At 42.0% G+C, this 23,679-nt stretch overlaps 1 protein-coding gene across 1 annotated transcript; it reads left to right on the plus strand.

Moving 5' to 3' along the window:
• Window positions 1-315: 315 nt before the first annotated feature.
• On the plus strand, window positions 316-18,935 carry LOC133002997 (uncharacterized). The gene is made up of 33 exons (XM_061072585.1): window positions 316-367; window positions 1,348-1,581; window positions 1,795-1,852; window positions 2,136-2,164; window positions 2,268-2,296; window positions 2,416-2,527; window positions 2,625-2,680; window positions 2,836-2,920; window positions 3,080-3,751; window positions 3,868-7,890; window positions 8,106-8,204; window positions 8,291-8,360; window positions 8,442-8,938; window positions 9,030-9,220; window positions 9,320-9,507; window positions 9,612-9,782; window positions 10,047-10,419; window positions 10,505-10,660; window positions 10,749-10,896; window positions 10,968-11,080; window positions 11,169-11,361; window positions 11,468-11,634; window positions 11,730-11,865; window positions 11,947-12,203; window positions 12,541-12,684; window positions 12,792-13,144; window positions 13,569-13,591; window positions 14,338-14,504; window positions 14,822-16,197; window positions 16,289-16,413; window positions 16,904-16,992; window positions 17,096-17,172; window positions 17,975-18,935. The coding sequence occupies exons 1-33, from the start codon at window positions 316-318 to the stop codon at window positions 18,117-18,119; spliced, it is 10,608 nt and encodes a 3,535-aa protein (XP_060928568.1). The 3' UTR covers window positions 18,120-18,935.
• Window positions 18,936-23,679: the final 4,744 nt, after the last annotated feature.

Below are 23,679 nucleotides of genomic sequence, written 5' to 3' on the forward strand. Positions count from 1 at the left end.
AGTTCTGCATTTGGTGTTTTTCCTAAACAGTGTCAGTCTGTTTTAAAATTTTCTAACACAAGGACTCACACGTCAGCTAACACTGCCATGTGTCTCAAGCAGTTTAATTGTCATTCAAGCTAACGTGAGTTGAACCTGTAGCTTCACATCGTGAGGTCCTGAGCATCAGCTGCAGCTCGACCCACCTCCACCTATAAGCTAACATGCTAACAGGCTGAAGCTAACATGCTGCAGCTAACATAAGTTTCTGTTTCATAACTTAGTCCTCATAAAAACTCCTCTGTCTCCTCAGGCGACCACCTGTAGTCCCCTGGAATGGATTCTACCTGGAACATGTATGACACCTTCAAAGATGAGATCTGGAAAGGTGAGATAAGTTATGAACTGCAATGGAGACAATATGTTTATTATAAGACCAAGCATTTAATGTTATAAGCCACACAAAGCTTGTTGGAGGTCTCTACTTTTCCCCTACTTGAACACATAGCTTCACGATCACCAAACAAGCAATACCTGTCATGCAAACAAAAAACAAACACATTTTACAAATCACAATTTGTCTCATAGGGCTTAACAAGGTGTGAGATATTCTGTTCTTAAGGAAAAACTGCCAAAACCCCCCTTTTTTTTTTTTAGAACTTTATTGAAGAGAAACACAAACATTCCTTGACAACATCACAAATTATATATGACAGACTGATTAGTGAAAAATAATAAAGAAATAAAGACATAAGTGGACAGTTAAGACATTCCATCGTACCACAGGATTCCCCTCAGTTAGAGAGGTATCCTGCAATAGGTAGCCACCTCCTCACAAAAACATCAGACTTTAATTGTAATTGAGCAGTTAAAGCCTCCATTCCATACACCTCCCTTAGCTTTTGTTTCCACTGTGCCACTGTAGGTGGCTGTGGATTCACCCCGAAAAAAACCTTTTAACAGGGGAATAAACGTAGAAACCTCTGAGAGCCACATTTGAGGGACTGACAGAAGGGGAATAGATGCTCTGTGTAACTGGGAACATCGACAAAATAACAGTATAACATCGATTAGATGAAACAGTTTGAAACATAATGGAAAAGTGTGTGTTTAAAGTATTGTACATAAGAAAATGTCTGAAAGAGATGCAGGGAGCAGCGATAACAAATTAATTGTTATTCTAAGTAATGGAACATTATGTCAGTAGGTGTATTGTATGTCAAGCAGTCTGGTTGTAATCATAGTCCACAATCAGGATCCTTCCTCACTATCCACCATCACAAAACACTAAATCAAATCATCATGTGCTGTGAACCTGGAGTTGGTTTACTTCATACTGAGCTAGCATCCTTTTTATTCCCTATCCAGAGCTGGGACCACTGGACCCCGACTGGTTTCACGTCCTGACAGCTCAAAAGTCCACCAGTGAGGGAAATGGGTCTGATCAAGATGACCTCTGCGCCAACCAAGAGGGAAACTTCAAAGCCCCCTGTGACAGAACCGCACTGGAAAGTCAGCTGTTCTCGACCCCCAAAGTTTTCAGACGCAGTCGAGTTGTGTCCCCGGAAACTGAGGGAGAGCAGTCGTTCACTGCTGAGCAAGGTAATGTCTCATTCAAATTAAACCGTTGCTATATTTATGCATTCATATTTGTCTTGCACTTAAAATATTTGTTATACAGGAGGACTGTAGATGTCTGTATATTACATCTTTAATGTATTATTGTAAATTGTATTAACCTGTGTGTGTCTACATTTTGAAAAGCTTTCTAAAAGTTGCATATAAAAAGTGATGATTCTGTATTTCTTTCCTTAGAAAAAGAAGCATGGAAGGAAACACAAAGTCCATGTTTGTTTCACATGACAAAAGAGAGGTGAGTGCAACAACTCTCAAGACTTTTTTTGCCCGTTGCCGTTTGAAAGAGACATTTTTCAGATATTCTCCTTTTTTATTAGTTCTCTTATTTCAAGTCATGAATACAAACTGTGAACATTGTCTGATTTTCATATAACCTGACAATGAAGGATTGTGCTTTGAGAAAAGATACATGTACTTCCTCTGCACATTGAGTGTTTGAGCTATTGTCAAGCAAATGTTGTACAAGTCCCTTGTGTTGTGACTGCTGTAGTTTTCAGTGTCCATCTTGTTCTTTTTAGGGTCCCTGGATCAAAATATGGAGGTTTTGGTGAGCTGCAGCTTCATACATTCAATCTGTTTAAAGTAAAATTGAAATAAATATTTGATCATCATCTGTAATCTGTCATGTTTTGCCCCTGTCATCTGTACAGATTTTCTTCAGGCCTCACCCAAATCCCCAGTAAGTGTATACAATCAAACAGTTATTCAGCAAAGGGCAGTATTTGAATGCGGAGTAATGGATAACATCAAGGTCACTCTCTATGTTTGTTTGTTTGTTTGTTTTTTTACGAATGACAGGTTAGCTATGCCAAGCAAATATCTGAAAGTCTAGGTGCACAGATTCATCCGGACATATCGTGGACGAGTTCTCTGAACACCCCCCCTGCTGCGCCGTCCACTCTGATTCTATGTAAGCAAATGACTCAGTTAGTTGTTATGGTTGATTTTTTTGGTGATAAAAATCCATTTATGTGATTAGTTCGATTAATTGGTTTGTCTTGTTGCAGCTAAAACAGATGAGAGTCCCAGTCCAATGAGTGTTTCTGCAGACAGCAATGTGGTTGTGAGTATTGTGTCGAAACCGACTCCACAGCAGATTCATTTTGTATCACTAAGTGAATGTCATGCCTCTGCTTATGCCTTTTGTTATGCTAATGATACATTTGTATATTGCTTCTGAAATTATATTTTTTCCGTCTTTTGTTTCCCTGTTTTTAGTTTGTACGGAAGCTTTTTCCTTCCCTTTCAAACGCATCCGTACCTGCAGTATCTCCCCAAAACAACCATGTGCCGGCTCACACAGGTACTGACTCCTTCCTGTACATTTTGCTAATATTATAGAGGATTCAGTAGCTATGATTTAATGAAAGGGCTTTGCATTGCACCATATTGACTTATTTTGCAAAGACTTTTCGATGCATAATAGAAAACAACTACTACTAATTTCTTGTCTAAACCACAGGTGTTGTTTCCCCTGAGGCTGGTCAGAATCCAGAGTGTCATAACTCCTCCCAGGATTCACCGCATCCAAGTCCGAGTGTTTGGCGACAGAAGCTTCCAGACGCTATTGAGGATGGGGATGTACGAAGCACCGTGGCGAGTGTTCTTGATGGAGCGGAAAATGTTCTTTCCATGTTTTTCTCCAACAGTAGTTCAGCCCTGAGGAAAGTGAAAACTGACAGAATCAAGAGAAAACAGATCATTCTGTCAAAGGAACGTGGCTGCAGCTTTACGGACGTCTCAACTACTAACAACACTGCATCACTGGTACAGAGAACAGATGATTGGGAACCTGTCAAAATATCCTCACCCCCACCACAGAAGACTAGAGATACTGGAATCACTCAGTGGTCGCCATTGAGTTTATCTGACATTCCTCCCTCGACTGTAGATTCCTCTTGCAGGGATAATAATCATGCTGCTACACAAGTGGACAACAAAACTCAACCAGAACAACTGCGGAGCAACTCTGACTCTGGCCAGCTCACAAGGCCGCATTCCACAGGCTCATACTATGGATTTACAAAGAAAAAGAGACAATTTGTTTACACCATTGAGAGTCCAAAACCACAAGCTCAAGGAGACAAAACACCTTCTGTGAAGAATGACACCTCCCCCAGGCTTCCAGGTTCTAGTAACATTTCTCATGCATGTGAATGTATTCATGCATAAAATGCTATAATCCATGTTTTGTCAATATGGAAAAATCTGAATGAATCTCTCCCTTTTTATCTTCCTGCTTTCTTTCAGGGAACAAAGGGAGTGCCAAGCTGCTGGGGGAAATCCAAGATGAAGCAGACTGTTGCAGAATCAAGGAGGATAAGATACAAAAACAGAAAAATGTCACGGATGTTCCTCTTCCTGTTCAACCAAAAGCCCAGGAGCTTGACATGTCGCAGCTCTGCAGAGATTTTGCACAAGACTTCAGTCAAATGTTAGACCCCAGGAAACCAAGGGAAGTAGCAGAGGATACTCCTCAAAATGGCTTCTCTGCCTCAACTTGTCTGAACGCCTTGAAGCAAGCCAAACAGAGAGTGAGGCGAGCAAACGTTCCCCATGACTGTGATCACACCACTGAGAGAAAACCTGTTTCTGCCACTGCTCAGAATTACTCCATCAATGAGGGAACAGTAGTTGACAGCGGATTCCACTCTGCTGTTGCAGACGTCTCTCATCTGACTTCCACATCCTTTATTCTCCCAAGCTCAGAGAACATGGCTCAAAGTCAACAACGGACTGGCTTTAAAACTGAAACCCAAAGAGCTGCTTCTTCCCTATCTACAAACATTAAACATGTAACATATAATCAAGGAGATGAAACTGATGCCAAGCTGCTGAGTGCATTGAAGGAAGGCCAGACACTGGGCCCTTGCAGAGAGAGCGAGTTTCACATAGAGAGCACATCAACAGAACTGCCCAGTGGTGCAACAGAAGGAGTTAATACTATCAATCACTTTCCAGTCAAGTGTCCAAGTGATGGCAACTTTCCAGAGAGAGAGACTGTGTCTCTTCCTTCCGTTCATGCATCAGGATTCAAAACCGCTTCAAATAAGACTATAGAAGTTTCCCCAGCCCACCTGGAGAGAGCCAAGCATCTGTTTGAAGAGACCGAAGCTGAAAGGCCATTTAGTGCTGAGCCAATCAAAAGAGGCGGCGGCGCTAAAGCGGAAATTCGCATCAGAATGGATTCAGTGAAAAATACAATCTCTGACTCAAAGCAGCCGACGTCGTCGACTGAAAGATTTGGGGATACAAGTTGTCAGCTAACAGCGTCACAAAAAGCTGACGTGACAGAACTGTGCACTCTCATGGAAGAAGCTGATAGCCAGTTTGACTTTACACAGGTCAGAACTGCAAAGCTACAGCAGCATTGTCAAGATAACGCCACCTCCCCTCAAAAAGCTGACAAAGAACTTGACCCTGATTTTCTTATGGGTATTGATTTCGATGACAGCTTTAGTTCCGATGCTGAAAAGCATAAAATGACAAACTGTGAGGCATCAAATCTGACAAATAGATCCACACTGACAAAAGAAAGTTCCTCCACTGAAGATGCGTCTCCCTCTTCAAAGAGCATCTCTGACAGAAGGCACTGTATTGTGTCAGCTGAACCCCAAAATCCTAACAGAGCTGGGTTCACTGAGACAAGCGAGCAGGAGAACAAAACCCCTTTGATGCCTGGTGTTGGATTCAAAACTGCGAGAGGAAGTGATTTGAGAATTTCAAAAGAGCATTTGAGAAAAGCCAGAGCTTTGTTTGCAGATTTAGGGGAAAATCTGACTGATCAGAAGTCGGCAGACAAGCTAAACAGTGACGCTGCTGCTAAAATCGAGCAACGACAGATCACCAGCATTACAGATACAAATGCTGCATTGACTTCTGATAACAGCAAAATGGACACAGCTTCGTACCGAAGTGGTTTCCAGTTGGCCAGTGGGAAAGGGGTTTCTATTTCAGCGAAAGCTATGCAAGAAGCCGATTCTCTCTTCAAAGACTGCGACATTACCGACAATAAATCTGCTGTCCCTGTAAAACATCAAAAGAACACCGAACAGTTTCCTACAGTCAGTCACACGAAAAACCTTTTGAAATGTAAAGGTATCCAAGGATGTAAGGAGAACTTTTCTGAAGAAGCAATCGGGGAATGTTCAAAAGCGGGTGCTGGACCAGCTGCCAGTCATAGAAAGGTTGTACAGCAAAAATCGACCGTAAAAGCATTTTCTTCTCCCTCCTGCTCGACATCAAAGAATTCTGGCTCCTCTGGAATGAATCAGTCGAACAATGGCGGAGGATTCTCTACAGCCAGCGGGAAGAAAGTCTGTGTGTCGGCTGATGCGGTGAAAAAAGCTGAGCGTCTGTTAAATGAAATTCATGCACCTGAGGACACAAAGATCCAACTGCAACAGGAAGGAGATGCTTTAAGAACAGCTCATGTGGCCGATCAAATTCAAGTTGGACCAATTAAAAATGGTGGATTTCAAACAGCCAGCGGCAAAGGAGTCGTCGTCTCAGCCGCAGCTCTCAAGAAAGCTAAATCGCTGTTGCTTCAATGTGAAGCAGTCGAGGATGAAATCAATGTAAAACCATCTCACTCCAAGACGCCTGTTCGAGGTCTTGCATCCAGGACAAGTGGATTTCTTGCAGCCAGTGGGAAACCTGTGGGACTTTCCGCTGAGGCCCTCCGGAAAGCAAAAGCTCTTTTCAGTGACATCACTCTCAGTGCGGAGCTCCCAGCGGTTTCAGACACAAAGGAGACTCAAGGCAACACTGAAGATTCAGACAAAACACACAGTGGTTTCATGACTGCAGGGGGCTTGTCTAAGAAAAAAAAGTTCAAAGCAAAAAACATTTTGAAAGAATTTGATAACGGTTCTGATTCGGTAAGATCGCTGCAAGAAGCAGAGGCTTTCTTCGAAGACTGCGACATTATGGACAGAAACAACGGCACCACGGTTAAGTATGAGAGTGGTGTAGCACCTGTGAGTGGAGGTGGCAGTGAGAAGGAACAATTGAATGTGGGACCACATGTAAATGAGAAAGGTTTTCTGCATCCCGGTGATGTGAGGAAACTTGAAGATTTGACCGATGGAAACCCATCAAAGCATCTTTCAACCCCGTTGTGCACAACATCAGAGAAAACTGGTTCCTCTGCTTGTAATACATTTAGCAGCGGTGGTGGGTTCTGTACAGCCAGTGGGAAAAAAGTATGTGTGTCAGATGATGCAATGACTAAAGCAATGTCACTATTGAATGAAAGTGCTTTGCTTACAGATACAAACAAAAATCTGAAACAAAAAGAAGACAGTGGGACGCTTCAGAGTGCTGGAAAAGGAGTCGCTCTTTCATTTGCAGCCCAGAATAAAGCAAAAACAACAAATACCAAGTTGCCAGTTTCTTGTTCACCACAGAGGAAAGGGGGATTCCTTGCAGCCAGTGGTAAACCGGTGGCATTTTCACATGAAGCCCTCCAAAAAGCAAAAGCACTCTTCAGTGACATGGATCTCAGTGCAGAGATCCCGACTGTTTCAGGCACAAGAAAGAGCGACAAACACCAAGAGGCTCAGAATAGTGCAGGAAAAATAAGTTGTGGTTTCTCAACTGCAGGGGGAGCTAAAGTCCACGTGTCACAGACAAATCTTCTGAAAGCAAAGAACCTTTTCAAAGAATTGGCAGATGAAGAGACTCGTCCCTCGGACTCGTACTCAACAAGCTCACGTGCCTGCAAGTCGGATCCACCAAATATAAAAAATGTGGAAAGAAGTACAACTTGTTCTTTCACCACAGCGGGTGACAAGGACACGTCTGCTCAGGAAAGTGTCTCTGAAGTCGTTGAATCTATTCAGTCTGTGATGACTGACCCTGAAAAGGAAACTCTCAGAGAAAAGGCCCTTAAAGGTGCATCTGAGGTAAAGGAAGGTAAAACGTCTGTATCATGGGAGAGTAAGCCACACGACACTCTTTTAAAGGAAACAGCAAACATGTTGGGTTGTGAAGTTAAACGTACAAACTGCGGTGAGGGACCAAAGTCCAAAAGGCCGGAGGAGTCTTCATTTCAAATGTTTCCATCACTTCACTTCAGTGGCTGCTCTGAGACCCAGCAGAGGTTTCTCGCCCAGGAAGCTCTCGACTGCACCAAAGCTTTGTTAGAGGATGAAAGTCTCTCAGTGACATCAGAGAATGAGCCACTGCAAGATTACCCAGGATCCAATGCCACATCTGCAGAGGAACAGAAAGGAAGAGGGAAAAGATTGGGAGACGATACAAATATGACTTGTAAGTTATTATTTTTCATGATGGATGCACAGCTTGTCTCAGTGTTGTCTGATCTTATTGAATCTGGACTATTTAAAGAGCAAATTTAATTTGATCTTAGATCAAGTTTTGATTTTTTTTAACAACAATTTACAAAGAAATTCTCATAAAAAAATTTGTACTGTATTTCTACGTTACAGCTCAAATTAACCACAACCTTTTTTTATTGTTTCTAGGTCAGCCTCCCCTGAAAAGACGATTACTGGAGGAATTCGATCGGACTGTTGTTGGTCCGAGAGCTTCAACACTACATCCACAGAAAACTTGTCCAAACAGTAAGTTATTTGCCCGAAAGTACATTTTACATTCTTAAATATTGTCTTATAAATGTGATAACTCTACTCTGTTTTTCTCAATTAAGGTGTAATGAAAGACAGGAGAGCTTTCAACTTTCAAGCCTCTCCTCATCCTAATGTCACACAGCCACACAGGTAAGTTTGATTCGTTTGCCATGTTTATAAGTGTCTGGAATGAGTGATCAGCTCTTTATGATGTATATTTTTGTCTCACAGCAATGGAAAAAACTATGTGGAAACCAAACTGCAAAACACAACACCAGCACAACAGTTTACCTCAGGAGGAAGCAGGTCAGCGCATTCAAACATGCCAGCGTTTGCTCCTCCATTCCTCAAGAACGCAAAGATGGAGACCTGCAAGGATGCAGTGCTCAAAGTCAACACAAGAACACCTCCTGCATTTGTTCCTCCTTTCAAAAAACAAAGAACTATTGTCCAGGAGAGTTCCTGTAAACCACAGCAGGAGGAGGACAAACACCAGCATCTCTTTGTAACACCCACTAACCGCAGCACTGTCTTACCGCCCACTAAAAAAACACAAAGCAGTGCAGATGTAGCTGGTAATACAAGCAAAGAAGATATTCCACAGGTGGCCTTGGCTGACACAAAGCATGATTATCTGACTGATAATCACAATGTTCCTGTTGCCTGTGGTTCAGGAGACTCTGCTGCAAAGGCAACACGTGAGGACGACATGTTTTCCAGAAGCCAAGGTGCAGTACAGCCTTTCTGCGTAAAGTTAGTGTTGCACAGTGTAAATACTCTACAGAACATATGTAAAACAATTGTGTTTATGGTTTACAGACATGTTTCAGAATTTTGAAAATGTGGAGTTGGCACGGGATATGCAAGACATGAGAATCAGGAAAAAGAAGCGGCAGACGATCCGACCGTTGCCGGGAAGTTTGTTTCTAACCAAAACCTCGGGGGTTTCAAGGATCCCATTAAAAGCTGCTGCAAATGGAAACCTCCCTGGGAGATACACCTCAAAACAGGCAAGGACAGGACTGTCATTGGGCTTCAGAGAATATGTTGTCACAGAAAAGATTTGGTTGAAATATCTTGTGTTTTAACATCTTGATCTCGTATTTCAGCTGTATGGATATGGAGTTCATCAACATGTGTCCGACATCAGCAGCGAGACAGCCGAGGCTTTTCGTTTCAATTTGCATCAGTTCCTGAAACTGGAAGCATTTACAGACGGAGGTGGCGTTCAGCTGGCTGATGGAGGATGGCTAATCCCCAGCAAGGATGGGACTGCAGGAAAAGAAGAGTTTTATAAGTAATTGAATTGTACTTATTCATTTTAATCAGACTTTAAACTGTTAGAGAAACAATGTGCAGGTTGATTGTCCTCAACATCATCTTGTTCTACACTTTCCACAGAGCCCTGTGTGACACTCCAGGTGTGGATCCTAAACTGATGAGTGAGGAGTGGGTGTTCAATCACTTCAGATGGATCGTGTGGAAACAAGCCTCCATGGAAAGATCTTTTCCAGAAACAATGGGAGGCCTCTGTCTCACGCCACAGCAGGTTCTCCTTCAGCTCAAGTACAGGTACAAAGCATTACAACTTGTGAATATCAAATATACTTCTGAACAAATTCTAGTACTACACAAAGCCTACTGTCATTTTATGTCATCTCCACAAAAGACAGTGTTTTAGGGCTGCAAGGAATTATTATTTCTGTATCGATTGATTCATTGAATACTAAAGGATGTCACAATACTTTTAATTGTCACTGATTATACAGTAGAGAATGATTTACTATCAGAAGAATTTGAATATTATTGAAAACATGATTATTCTTCATGTCTTAGATATGATGTAGAGATCGACCACAGCCGTAGACCCGCTCTGAGGAGGATCATGGAAAAGGACGACACATCAGCCAAGTCCCTGGTTCTCTGTGTTTGCGGGGTCGTCTCCCAGGGACACTCCTCAATCCGACCAACTCGCAGTGACACCAAGACTCCACAAGGGGCAGATGCCAAGGTCGAACCCCCCTCTGCAGTAGTTTGGCTGACGGATGGATGGTACCCCATCAAAGCTCAGCTAGATGAACCTCTGACTGCCATGCTTCACAAAGGTCGTCTGGCTGTCGGCGGGAAGCTGATCGTCTACGGGTCTCAACTGGTGGGATCCCAGGAGGCTTGTTCCCCTCTGGAGGCACCGGAGTCCCTCATGTTAAAGGTGCATGGAGACCACAAGACATTCTGTCGTTCTTTCAGCGACTTCAACAGAGATAAAATGCTGACTTATTGTTTGTGTGTTTTAGATTTGTGCCAACAGCACCAGACCTGCACGGTGGGACACCAAGCTGGGATTTCACAGAGATCCCCGGCCGTTTCTGCTGCCTTTGTCCAGTTTGTACAGCAATGGAGGACCAGTTGGATGTGTGGACATTACCATACTCAGAAGCTACCCCCTACAGGTGAGTTTAGTATTCTATTCATTTACTCCTTTCTCCTGGAAGTTTGTGCTCTGATCCCTTTTCTCTGTATGTTTGTTGGTTTATCCAGTGGATGGAGAGGAAACCAGATGCGGGCGTTGTGTTTCGTTCTGGTCGTGCAGAAGAGAAAGAGGAGAGACGATACAGCAGCCAAAACCAAAAGTCCATGGAGATTCTTTTTGCAAAGATACAAACTGAATTTGAAAAAGAGCAGACAGGTAGGAGTGTTTTTCTCATATCAGGTACAGACTAAAATGTGCGAGGATTTAACAAGTTGTTTGATCATCAGGTAAAAACAAACCTCAACGCAGAAGACGCACAATTAGTCGTCAGGATATTGCAAATCTGCAAGATGGAGAGGAGCTGTATGAAGCAGTGGAGGAGGATCCAGCTTACTTAGAGGTGATAGAAAATGTACCTTACTCGTTTTTCACTTGAATCTCTCATGAACAGAGTTTTAGTCAGGTACCTTTCTTTTTCTGTGCTCTAGGCTCATTTGAGTGAGCAACAGATGGAGACTGTTCAAACCTACAGACGCTCTCTGATGGAGAAGGAACAGGCTGAGCTACAGGACCGATACCGTCGTGCTCTAGAAGCAGAGAGCGCTGACGGGACCTGTCCCAAACGAGACGTCACACCTGTGTGGAAGCTCTGCGTTTCGGACTCTATGGGCAGTGGCAGTGGTGGGACTTCATTTTTCTTTTCTTTTTTTTGTATCTATCAATATGTATTTAAACCTATTTACTGCTGTGTCAAATTCTGGTTTTAATTTATTTTTCTTGTTTCTAGTTTACCAGTTGAGTTTTTGGCGACCCTCCTCGGATCTTCAGGCTTTAGTGAAGGAAGGACGTCGATACAAAGTTTATAATCTCTCCACTTCAGAGGGAAAGAAACGCAGCGGAATCGAAACGGTTCAACTCACTGGGACCAAGAAAACCCAGTTTCAGGACCTGCAGGTACATTCGGAAACTGTTGATTATATTCTGTACATGCAAATCAGATGGATGATAAAAAATATTGTCCAGTATAAATGTTTTGTTTTATCATTCAGGCCCAGGAATGGTTATCAGAACAGTTTCAACCCAGGGTTTCTACCAGTTTCGTGAATCTTCAAAACCCAGAGTTCCAGCCGCTGTGTGGAGAAGTGGATTTCACAGGATTTATCATCAGTATCATGGATGGACAGGGTAGGTGATTTAATTTTTTACCAACTGTTTCTTTCATAATCATACAGGTTACTAAATAATTGTTTTTACTTTTGAACACAGGTTCCTCTCCGGCATTTTATCTGGCTGATGGAGAACTGAACTTTGTTAAAGTGCGCTGTTTCAGCAGCTTCGCTCAGTCCGGCCTGGAGGATGTGGTAAAGCCACGTGTGCTGTTGGCTCTGAGCAACCTGCAGCTGAGAGGTCAGTCCCTGTCTCCCACTCCTGTTGTCTACGCTGGAGATCTGACCGTCTTCTCTACGAACCCCAAGGAGGTTCATCTACAGGAATCCCTCAGCCAACTCAGAAACCTGCTCCAGGTACAGTCCACAAATCCCAACACTGTTGACATGCACCAAAAAATCTAGTTCTGTCACAATAGAGGCGCCGATTAGACAGATGAAAAGCTGGAAATGGACAATGTTTCTTAAATATGAAATTACTATCGTCAATCTTTGTTTCATATTGACATTCTATAGCCACACTGAATTAGGTGTGGGTGCAGAAGTATGTGATGGACATATGATCCAGACCCTGGAATCATTGATAACAAGGGTTTACTTTTCTTTAAACCATGTCCAGCTCTTATATTCCTCTTCTCCATCAATCTGTCCTTGGTTTGGATACAATAGATTCATTTCCATCCTCTGTTTTCAGGGTCAGCAGAACTTCTTCCTTACTGCTGAGGAGAAACTTTTACATTTACTCAAGTCCGATGGCCTAAGATCCATCTCTTCTCCAGCTGTCCAGCCTCTAACCCCAGCTTGTGCAACTGACAGAAGACAAGACACAAAGACAAGCGTGAGTTTATGCACTTGCTTTTGAATTTGAGCTTTTTAAATCCATTTGTTCTCATAACCACTTGGCATCAACTTAAAAACTAAAACTCTTGTCCTTTTTCTATGCAGCTGATCGCTCAGCAGCCAATCAGAAGCTTCGGATCCTCCACCCCTGTTAGCGGGAATCCACCTGCACCAACGTCTCTAACAGAGAAAGACCCCAAAAGCCTGAAGAGGAGAAGAGCTCTGGACTATCTGAGTCGCATCCCGTCTCCACCGGCTCTCTCCAATCTGGGCTCGGTAGCGACTCCGTGTGTGAAGAAGACGTTCAACCCTCCTCGGAGGTCTGAGACACCGAGCACTTTAAAGACAGAACAGACTCCAGCTCGCAAACCTGTCGTCTCACCGAAGGAAGGCGAATGGGTGAACGACGAGGAGCTGGCGATGATTGATACTCAGAACCTGGGTGTTGGTGATTCAATGTAGATTCATAAGACTGTATGATGATGAGTAGTGGAACTCTGGAAAAACTGTACAAATGTGAATGGAAAGATTAACGGATGTTTATGGTTCATATTCTGTGGGATGTTTTTTGTCTCACACGACTAATTAAAAGTATAAAATTGTAAATTTATGTCATTACTTTCTACTGATCTTCTTTTCTACTTTTATTGGCTGTAGTTAGGTTTGACAGCTTTAGAGTTCCTCTTGTAATCCCTTAATTTTTCTTTGAGGACAAATAACAGCTGATCCGAATGTCTACTGTTTACACGGGAGGACATTCTGAGTCTCTTTAAAGTTAGTTGTAAAAACAACAGTATGGACTTATAATTATCTATATCTTAAACTCTATCCAACACCATATGTTAACCTTTGTAAAGACCCTATCTTTCCCTTGATGTATAGACATAGTTACAGCGTGTTTCACTGTATGGTTCAAGATAAGATAGTTATATTGAAGGGGTGCCCGGGGAGGAAGATAAAGAATTAAACTAAGTTGAATAAATATTAATGAAGAATTGGCTGATCTGGACAACACAGACCTTGAAGGGGGTAAGCATTAGAGCTCAATCGTTTTAACTGTGATTGAACAATATGGGCAACTATGAGCAGTTCACAGATATATCGATATTAGCTGATATGAAACCTTGGCTTTAAAGAAAAAACATTGTAAAGATATGTGTTAATGTTCACATTTTACATAAACTGTTTTTTAAAATAAATTCAGGCTCTGTATAAAAGATAAGACTATTAATCCAGAAGAAAATCCTTGTGCCAGCTTGCTCCAAGATTACAGTACAGCACAATATATGTAGAATAGAACACAGTAAAAATAACACAGTAAAATTACAAGTGAAGATGAAAATCCAGTAGAAGTACAAGTCTTTTGAAAAATAAAAATTATGAGTAAACAGAGAAAGTAATACTGTGATAAGTTGATATGAAAGGATAAAGGAGTAGGTTGTTCCTTTTAAGTTGAAATATTGCAGATATGTCTGTAAATACCTTGACATAAATATTACACGTGATATTTAAATCAGTTGAATGATATTGGAAATTATATAACATGGTATTAAAAACATTGCACATGATATAAAATTATGTGATGACCAACAAAAAAAGGATTGTAATTGCATTTTGTGTTAGTTGTGACTTTGATCTGTGTGGCCTCCAGACAAGCAGGTGGCGCTGCAGCGCTCGGTGACGACTTATCCGGCCGACACACACAAGAAGAAGAGGAAGGAGAGCTTCCGTAAACAAGGCAGCGGTTTGGAAGCTGATTTCCCGGTTTTATATTTCATTAACTTTACCGCCATCATGCACGAAGCCTGGGTTTATATGGTGAGTATTCATAAATAGCGACACGTACTCGATGTGTGTGTGTTTACGTGGTTCACGATTTACGTTAAAGAGTCGTTTTTTACCGGTTTTCAGGGTCACAACAGCAGCTAACGCGGTTTAGCTTCACACACTGACCTCGTTGAGTTTCTATGTCCTCATACACACACACTGACCTGGTAGAAAACTTATATTAACCGCACGAAATGCACTACAGATGGAAATAGTGTTAGGGTTAGTGCACTGGTTCATTTATTATGGTTTATTGTTGTTGTTGTTTTCCAGTGTATTCATTGCTGTTTTAATCTGTTTCCATGCAGATGGGTGGGAAAGCCTCCTACACGCCCTACCCTACTGTACACAGAGGCCGTGCCCGGGGGTTTAGAGGTGGAGGACGTGATGGAGGACGTGATGGAGGACGTGGTGGAGGACGTGGTGGAGGACGTGATGGAGGACGTGGTGGAGGACGTGGTGGAGGGCGTGATGGAGGAGGTTATGGAGGACGTGATGCAGGAAGTTATGGAGGACGTGATGCAGGACGTGATGCAGGAAGTTATGGAGGACGTGATGCAGGAAGTTATGGAGGACGTGATGGAGGACGTGATGCAGGACGTGATGGAGGACGTGATGCAGGACGTGATGCAGGACGTGATGCAGGACGTGATGCAGGACGTGATGCAGGACGTGATGCAGGACGTGATGGAGGACGTGACCAGGCCACTACTAGGCCTGTGATCAGCGACAGCATCAAGAGGGAGCGTGTGATCAAGCAGGTCGGACTCACCAGCAGCACGTTCATCGGCCCCGAGTTCCCTCCGCCGACACCCGCCCCGAAGAAGGCGAAGAAGCCGAAGAAGGCGAAGGAAACAAAGGACACGAAGGATACAAAGGAAACGAAGGACACAAATGACACGAAGGACACGAAGGACCCAAAGGACCCAAAGGAGTCCGTGGACATCGAGGACACGCTGAGCGAGTTCTACAAAGAGCTGGAGCAGATCGACACGCCCGACGGTGACGATGGGAACGAGAGGAAACCAGAGGAAGGTTTTGCTCGACCAGCAGCGCCTCAGCAGATGCGGGTCGCCGGCCGCGAGAGATCGTCTAACGCCGGCAGCTCTTCAGAAGCAGACGGCTGGAGGAGGAGCGATGGAGAGAGGCCGGCGTCCTGGCCACACTGGTATGACAATGCGCCGTATCAACCCAGGGGGCCGAGGCCGGGCGTGGACCCGAACCCTCAGAACCAATGGCGTCACCCTCATCCACAGAACGGACCACCAAACCCAGGGTTACACGGACCCCCATTCCGTCATCCACTGCCCCCACAGGCATTCCAGGGCCCACAAAACCCGCCGGCACGAGTGAATCCCAACTGGAGCGGTTCAGGCCCGGCAAACCAGTATCCAGAGTTCCCTGGCGTCCCATCTCCGAATGTGCGCGGAGTCGGACCCCCCTCTCAGGCCCCTTATGCAGAGTACCACTCCGACAGGGATGAGCGGGTTCGCAGCTACGATGCGTTCTCAGCTAACGGAAGCAGAGGTCACGACCAACACCGAGTGTTTAACTCAGAAACGGAATCGTGGGAGCCACAGCCTCAAAGCAGCAGACCCCCCGATAACACTCATGCCCACGGGTCTTCCCTGGTTCTGATCCTGTTGAGGGGACTGCCAGGATCTGGGAAATCAACACTTGCCAGGTACGTCTGTGTAACCTTCAGTCACTTGAATGTGTGTGTTCGATATTAAGGAGTGTGCCTTTTTTTAACTTTTACACAATCTGTGTCACAGGGAGCTGGTCACAACTGGTCCCAGTGGGGTCATACTGTGCACAGACGACTACTTTGTCCACGAGGACGACTTCTGCTATGAACCATTCCTTCTTGGAGAGGCTCATGAGTGGAACCAGAGCAGAGGTAGTGTCTCTTTAAATGCTCATGCAGCTTTAATGTTTTGTAAACATTATCTCCATTTCAGGAAAAGTGCTTTTTATGAATGTCATAATAAGGATTTTGTGCCAAAGTTTTAGGAACAAATTAAAATGAGTGTGTTCTCCAAAATTGTGCCAAAAAAACCAAGATGAATCCAGTATTTGATGTGACCAACCTGACCTGTGAAACTGCACTAGGTCTCCTTGGACACGTTCACCCAGTTTTAAGTGAACATGGAAAGTAGGAGGTTCTAAATATTTAGAGCTAACCAACCAGATGCTTCTCGATGTTACTGCCTGTGGGATAAGAGTCAAAATATCTAAAATGCTTCAGTAGTTCACAAAGTATTGTAAATCAGTCGAGTGTTTGCAAAAGTTCCACTGAGTGAAAAGTTTTAGAAATATACGGTTTGAAGACTTTTATTTCATTGCCTGAAATTTGTTCAACCTCTGTTTGGTGTCGAATTGTCTTTCAGCCCAAGATGCTATGCATGATCGCCGGTCTCCAATTATTATCGATAATACAAACATCCAAGCCTGGGAGATGAAGCCATATGTCAAAATGGTAGGTGGTGATGTCACTTATTATGAGGAGTCGTGATCTCATCGACAGTATTTAGCTGTTTCACGACTCTTTCATAGATCCTAATGAAAATGATTCTGAACAGGCATTGGAGCGAGGATACCAAGTCGACTTCTGTGAACCTGACACCAGCTGGAAGTTGGATCCTTACGAGCTCCAGAGGTAGGATTTCTCAATAACTAGATTGTACTTGGATTAGGGATGGGGGGGGGGAAATCGATTCAGTTACAAATCGCGATTCGTGTGAATGACGATTTTAAATCGCCATGCTGCCTCCCAAATCGATTTTTAAAAAATATATATTTTTTTATTGGTTAATACGGGGGGGGATATATGGGGGGGGCAACATCACCCCAGAGCATGTTGACCAGCTCTTGTTTTTGCACAAGAATCTAAACATACCAAAGCACTAACTTTGCATCGCCTTCATGCTAACAACAATAGCCTTCTTTTTGTTTATTTCAAAGTTTATATTTTAAGTAAACTTTTATTCATTCTATTTAATTTACCTTTTATTTGTTGTTTAAAAGTAGCCTAAGTGGCTTACATTTCTTAATCTGTCAGTTTGTGTGCAGTTGACAGGGGCTATACAATAATAGGGCACATTTTTATTTATTTTCTCTATTGGCTGCCCGGCAGTCATTAAGTTAATGTTAATATTTGAAATAAAACTTGAAAGCTCTAAGTGAATTTGACTGTTGTATTTGAAGGAATGATTCAACATTTTTCAATGGTCTAGTATTTAAAAAAAAACAAAAAAAAAACACAAGAAATCCCAGGAAATCGTAATATCGAATCGCAATACTTACAGAATCGCAATACATATCGTATCGCCATCTAAGTATCGTGATAGTATCGTATCGGGGGGTCCCTGCCGATTCCCGTCCCTCACTTGGATACTGGTGCAAACTCTGAGAAGCTTCACTTTCTAACTCTACCTCTCTGCACTTGTTTCACCCTCAAGGAGAAACAAGCACGGGGTTTCCCAGGAGAAGATCGCCAGGATGCTGGGTCGCTTCACATTCCCCATTTCCATAGACACTGTCCTGAGTTCCCAGGAGCCACCTCACGTCGACCAGCGGCATCGACCAGAGCCGCCGCGACCATGAGGGGGGGGGGGCAGAGAGCTCCAGTAGTTGATACAAGGATCTAACCAGCCAAATCATTTTGCCTAGCAAAATATATTTTTCACTGCTGCTGTTGTTTCTTTCTTTGTATTAATTTATAATTTTATATGATGCAAATTTGTGCAAAGGGAGAGCAAATATATTTTCAACGGGGAAATTGTCATGTGTGATACTTTTTTCTAAGAAAAGACAAAATCTGCATTGTTTTTGCAGTTTGTATTTTTACGACATTTCACACTTGTATTTTGTGTGTTCCTTGAAATAGGCAACAACACATAAAGCTATTATTTCTCATAATCAATTAACAGTTTCTTCGTTAAGTTGTTTCCTGCAGCTTCTGGTTCGCTGAAATCTGCAGAGTAACTAAGAAGTTTCTGTTCCGGTAAATCTCTTGTTTCATAGTTAATTTTTCTCCATGGTTCTGCAAATAAACCGTGGAAACACACACACTGTTAATTTCTTCACTCCAATCTTTTTTTAATAAAATGAGCATTTAGCTTATTATTAAACTGAACAAAAAATTATGTTTCAAGGGAAATCACACTTTTCTATTTATTGATGTTACAACAATTGGACTTAGAGCAACTTCTGTTAATTTTTTTTTCAGTTTTTTGTCTAAAATTTGCAATTGTAAATATAACAGTTTACCAAAAACACTGTTGGACAACAATGAATTAAACCTTGGTCCTGTTTAACTTTAGTCAGGACTTTTGTTTGTCTGGACTTTTTGTTTGCTCAAACACGAGTCCACATTTTTACCAGTGTGAAAATCTTCCCATTAAATTTCTGAAATATTCATGGTCACATGTTATTTTTCTAAGGAAACCATTGACTGCCATGTTGGACACAAATGTTGCATTGCTCCCAGTGGGTTTTGTCACGAGACAGAACTGGGTCCCTCTCTGTTCTCTGCTGCACATTATGCCGCCTCCACTACTTCAAGTTTAAAATAAGAGGCTGTTTCCTCTCATCACTGATCATCACACGATTCCTCTACAACGTGAAATCATTTGCTCCCTCATGATGTTTCAAGGTTGACGTTAAAGACCCAGAGTGTAGTTTCATTTGTACAACTGTGGCCTTTATAAAAACCACTGACCTTGATTTACAATCTGGTGCTAATTTGTGAGGCCGAGCTGCAGTTGAAACATAGCATGTTTCAAATCTTTACTTATGTGCCACATCACAGGCTGATGAATTCTGAGAAGGTGTTGTGTAACTGCTGTAACAGCCATCAAAGTAAAACTATCAAAATATTTGTGTAAAAGTTTTAATGTGCTCAATTGCGTCCTTGATAAATTATAAAGAGAGAGAGATGCATGACAGTCATTTCATGGACATTTCCAGTTCTTTTTTAAAAATCCAATAAAGAAAAGAGGTTGATCTCTGGATAAATCAAGTCATTCAAATGGGCCTTGACTTCTCGCCGATATAAAGGCCGAGCTGTTCAGTTTGAGTCTCCCCGAGGTGACGGTGACCTTATGTGAGGGAATCAATGCGGAGGCAGTTTTAAGAACATCATGTGCTGGCTTGAGTCATTTAGTTTGTGGTACACGTAACCCTGGATATTTATTCCAGTCTAAAACATGAGTTGGAAATGAGGTCAATCAGTGTGAATAACAACAACAGAGACTGTGATGGCAACAGTCTATTTGCAGGAATACATTACCAAAGCACACATTATGTTTCTGTAATTAAAAACAACCTAGACCTCGTTTTTATACAGAAACCTTTTGTAGATGAGATGATTATTGTTTCAGGAGCTCGGCCGGTTTCATTCCTCTTGTTAGAACATATCATGTCCACTGAAATAATGTCTTTGTGAACCAATTTAAAAGAACCCTGTTATATTACCAGCAGGGAGCTCGATGGCAGCTGCCTTCTGGAGCTTTACTGTAAAAGCTTTGACCTTTGAAATCCCCGAGCTGTTCAACACCCGCTCCCTGAAGAATCCAGGTTCGCTGCACGAGCACCGAACAACGACAGCAGGTAATGAACGGCTCATTTCCACCGAGAAACAAGATTATTCTCAGTTCGGCCTCCCGCTGACGAGCCGGCACAGAGTCACTATAATCAGGTGATGGGTTTATTATGTGAAAAATAGATGTGCTCTCTTTCATTAAAACTCACAGCCGGGCTTTCTCCGACCGTGAGCTGTAATTTGTGCAACTTCCTGCTGGTTTTCAACAACAGGATGCGACCAACAGGAAAAAGTCATTTTTCTTAATCTCAGCAGGAGCTGACGTTCCCATTCCTCCAGTGCACAGATCACTGACCCTGGTTTCTGCCCTTAATCTGAACCTGAAAAGTAAAAACTGTCTTCAAGGAGCATTATTAAATATCTGAAAATGCTTTGGCTCAAGATTTGGTGACACAAACACACGACTGGAATCAACAAGATGCTTTCCTTCTCTTTTTACGTCTTGTATATTTCCTGTGTGCTTCGGTTTCTTTGCCACACACGTGCAGCTGAGTGAAAACCTGCTGAGAGTCCTTGAAACTCAAACATGCACAAAGGGCCTGACTACTACTATACTGTTAAATCTCACCTGAGGGATAAAGTGTGCGTTTCATCTTCAGCTGCAGCATGAGCGTGTGTGTTCCTCTCTGTGTCTCAGTGCAGTGTTATGAGGAAGCCTGCAGGAGGAAGAGGAGGCGGACGTGATGAGGGCTTTGTGCTCGCTGAATAGAAGTGATGATGAGCTACAATTAAGTTGCTGCCATGTGAGGAGCAGAGAGGGCAGCTGACAGCTGGTTTCTTCTTAATGGTTCAGAACTCAAAGATTTACATGGAGCTGTTGCCCTGTGATAACATCCCCTTGGTTAATGTCTTTGCGAGGCGGACATTGCATCTCTATATATGGACTCTTTGCATATGCAATAGTACATGAATATTGTGATGGAAATCCTGAAATACAAGAGGCTGGAACACCAAAGTTATCTACGTGTATTTTAATAGGGTCTTTCGGCAGAAAGGATCAATACAGAGAGTCACAGGGATCTCAGAGGCAAGATGGAGAGCAGTCACATGCAAGTATCTTATATAGGAGAACTAAGGCTGTTTGTCAGAGCCAGTTCAGACTGGTTCTGTAGACGCAGTTTAAGACAGGAACTAAAGCACAGGAATAAAGGAATTGCATACATTTCCATTGGGTTATTGAACAGTCAATAAGTAATGGAAAGGTCAAACAGGTATATAAAAAGGTCATACAGATACACATTTTAGGTCATGGAGTCTTAGACAGGTCTGCAAAAAGTTACTCTTCAACTATAAAATAGGTTTCAACCACACTAAGTCCTTTTTCCACTACAATATTTATATTCATATTTTTCAATATGATAAATGATAAAGAAATGTAATTTTTTATTTTTTTTTAGTTAACCATACAATTATTATGGATATCTATGAATAGAACACAAATCTAACTAAATATGTAGTAATTAAATTAATAAAATAAACATATTTGTCAGATTTTATATAAACATTTATTCAGCAAACATAATCACAGACCCAGATAATTTTTTATTAGCAAACTGAAATATCAATCGTATTTCAATTACCATGTGGGCTATATGATACATTTACATCTTATAGAAAGTTGCCAGCTTCATAAATCAAAGTGATTACTTGAGTTTATTCTCATTAGTTTCCTGTTGGTGCAGCACTTAAAAACAATACAATGTTTTGATAGATTTTTAAATCCTGATGGGAAAGTGGATGAAGCAGAAAATAGAAACTCTTTTATATTTGGTTTTCAATCAGAGTTATAATCTGTTATTGACAAAGGTCATCTCATCGTTAATGGAACATGAGGCGATCCAGGCACCTCACGTTGTTTGTTGTGGTTGTCACGTGACGCTGGGAGCCAATGACAAGCAAGTTCTGTCATTTTTCTCCACACACACACACACTGACCAATCAGCTGCGTCAAGCCAACAGGGACGAGAGCAGATCCCAGATCACTGGTTCTTCAAAATAAAAGTCTGGCTTTTGTCTTATGCTATCAAAGAAGTAAAAAGCACAAATATGGAGTAAATAACATAAAGTGTATGTAAAGCACCTTGAGCTGCATTTCTTGTATGAAAGGTGCTAAACAAATCAGGTTTATTGTTATTATTATTATTATTATTATTATTATTAGTAGTAGTAGTAGTAGTAGTAGTTTTTGTCCTTGTGCATAGTTTTTTGTTTGCTGCTGTTGTATTTTATAGTGTATGTAAAGCACTTTGAGCTGCATTACTTGTATGAAAGGTGCTAAACAAATAAGGTTTATTGTTATTATTATTATTATTATTATTATTATTAGTAGTAGTAGTAGTAGTAATAGTAGTAGTAGTAGTTTTTGTCCTTTTGCATAGTTTTTTGTTTGCTGCTGTTGTATTTTATAGTGTATGTAAAGCACTTTGAGCTGCATTACTTGTATGAAAGGTGCTAAACAAATAAGGTTTATTATTATTATTATTATTATTATTATTATTATTATTATTATTATTATTATTATTATTATTATTATTATTAGTAGTAGTAGTAATAGTAGTAGTAGTAGTAGTAGTTTTTGTCCTTGTGCATAGATTTGTGTTTGCTGCTGTTGTATTTTGGTCAGAGAACAATTTCACCATGGAGACAATAAAGTTTATTTGATTTGATGACACTTCACCACTAGATATCACTAAATTCTACACATTGAGCCTTTAAATATTGGTGATTGTGACCTACACAAGTGAGATAATTGTATTAATATAGAGTAATATCAGAGAGAGAGGGAACAGGTTCTACCCACGGCCGGTGCCAGCATCAACATCTACATGTGGCGAGAGGATTGTTTGCTGAACTCACAGACTCCCCTCACTGCTGCAGGCACCTGGGGATCTCACAGGTTCATGTATGGGAGGGAAGGTCTTTATAAAACAGGCAGGAAATAATGAGGAAGTGTTTCCAGGTATAGAGAGGAATCATACCAAAGACTAATTTCCATTAAAACCAGTGAGACTAGATATATGTCTCTACATATAGTGTGTATTCTATTTAAATATGAGAGCACTGGGGCTACAATGAAGTCAGGGGACTGAGGCTTTTCCTGGCAAATATCTTAATATCAATAAATCCCACAACAACACATTTGGTCGTAATTTCACCTTTAAAAAGGACAAAAAGGTTTCCACTTCATGTCCTTTTAAAGTTCTACTCAGTGGATTCATTCAAATCTAGTTAAATAATCATAATAAGAAGGAACTTTATTTATATAACAGCTTAGAGATGATTTACTAGTTGAAAATGAAACGGACATAAAAAAATCAACATATTTCAATCAGCCATTTCCCCTCATTGGATCCTCGAGGCTTTGATTGTGACACAGCTCACCGGAAGTGTCTCTCCGGCTCTACTTTACCTTGACAGGTGGAGGGAGCTCCACACGCCGCGGATGTGCTCCGGTCCGGCGGCCGGTTCGCTGCAGCTGCTGGCGGCCGCTTGCTCTCTCCCTCCGCCGCCTCCTCTCTCCCTCCGCCGCTTCCCTCTCTCCCTCCGCCGGTTCTCTCGGTC

Source organism: Limanda limanda, chromosome 6 (assembly GCF_963576545.1).
Source record: "Limanda limanda chromosome 6, fLimLim1.1, whole genome shotgun sequence".
Classification (NCBI taxonomy): domain Eukaryota; kingdom Metazoa; phylum Chordata; class Actinopteri; order Pleuronectiformes; family Pleuronectidae; genus Limanda; species Limanda limanda.

Bases quoted from the DNA above. Each gene is read 5' to 3' on its own strand.
- LOC133002997 (XM_061072585.1), top strand. From the start codon at position 316: ATGGATTCTACCTGGAACATGTATGACACCTTCAAAGATGAGATCTGG. The intron at 2,297-2,415 runs GTAAGTGTATAC...TACGAATGACAG, and splicing joins AGGCCTCACCCAAATCCCCA to GTTAGCTATGCCAAGCAAAT. The intron at 16,414-16,903 runs GTAGTGTCTCTT...ATTGTCTTTCAG, and splicing joins TGAGTGGAACCAGAGCAGAG to CCCAAGATGCTATGCATGAT.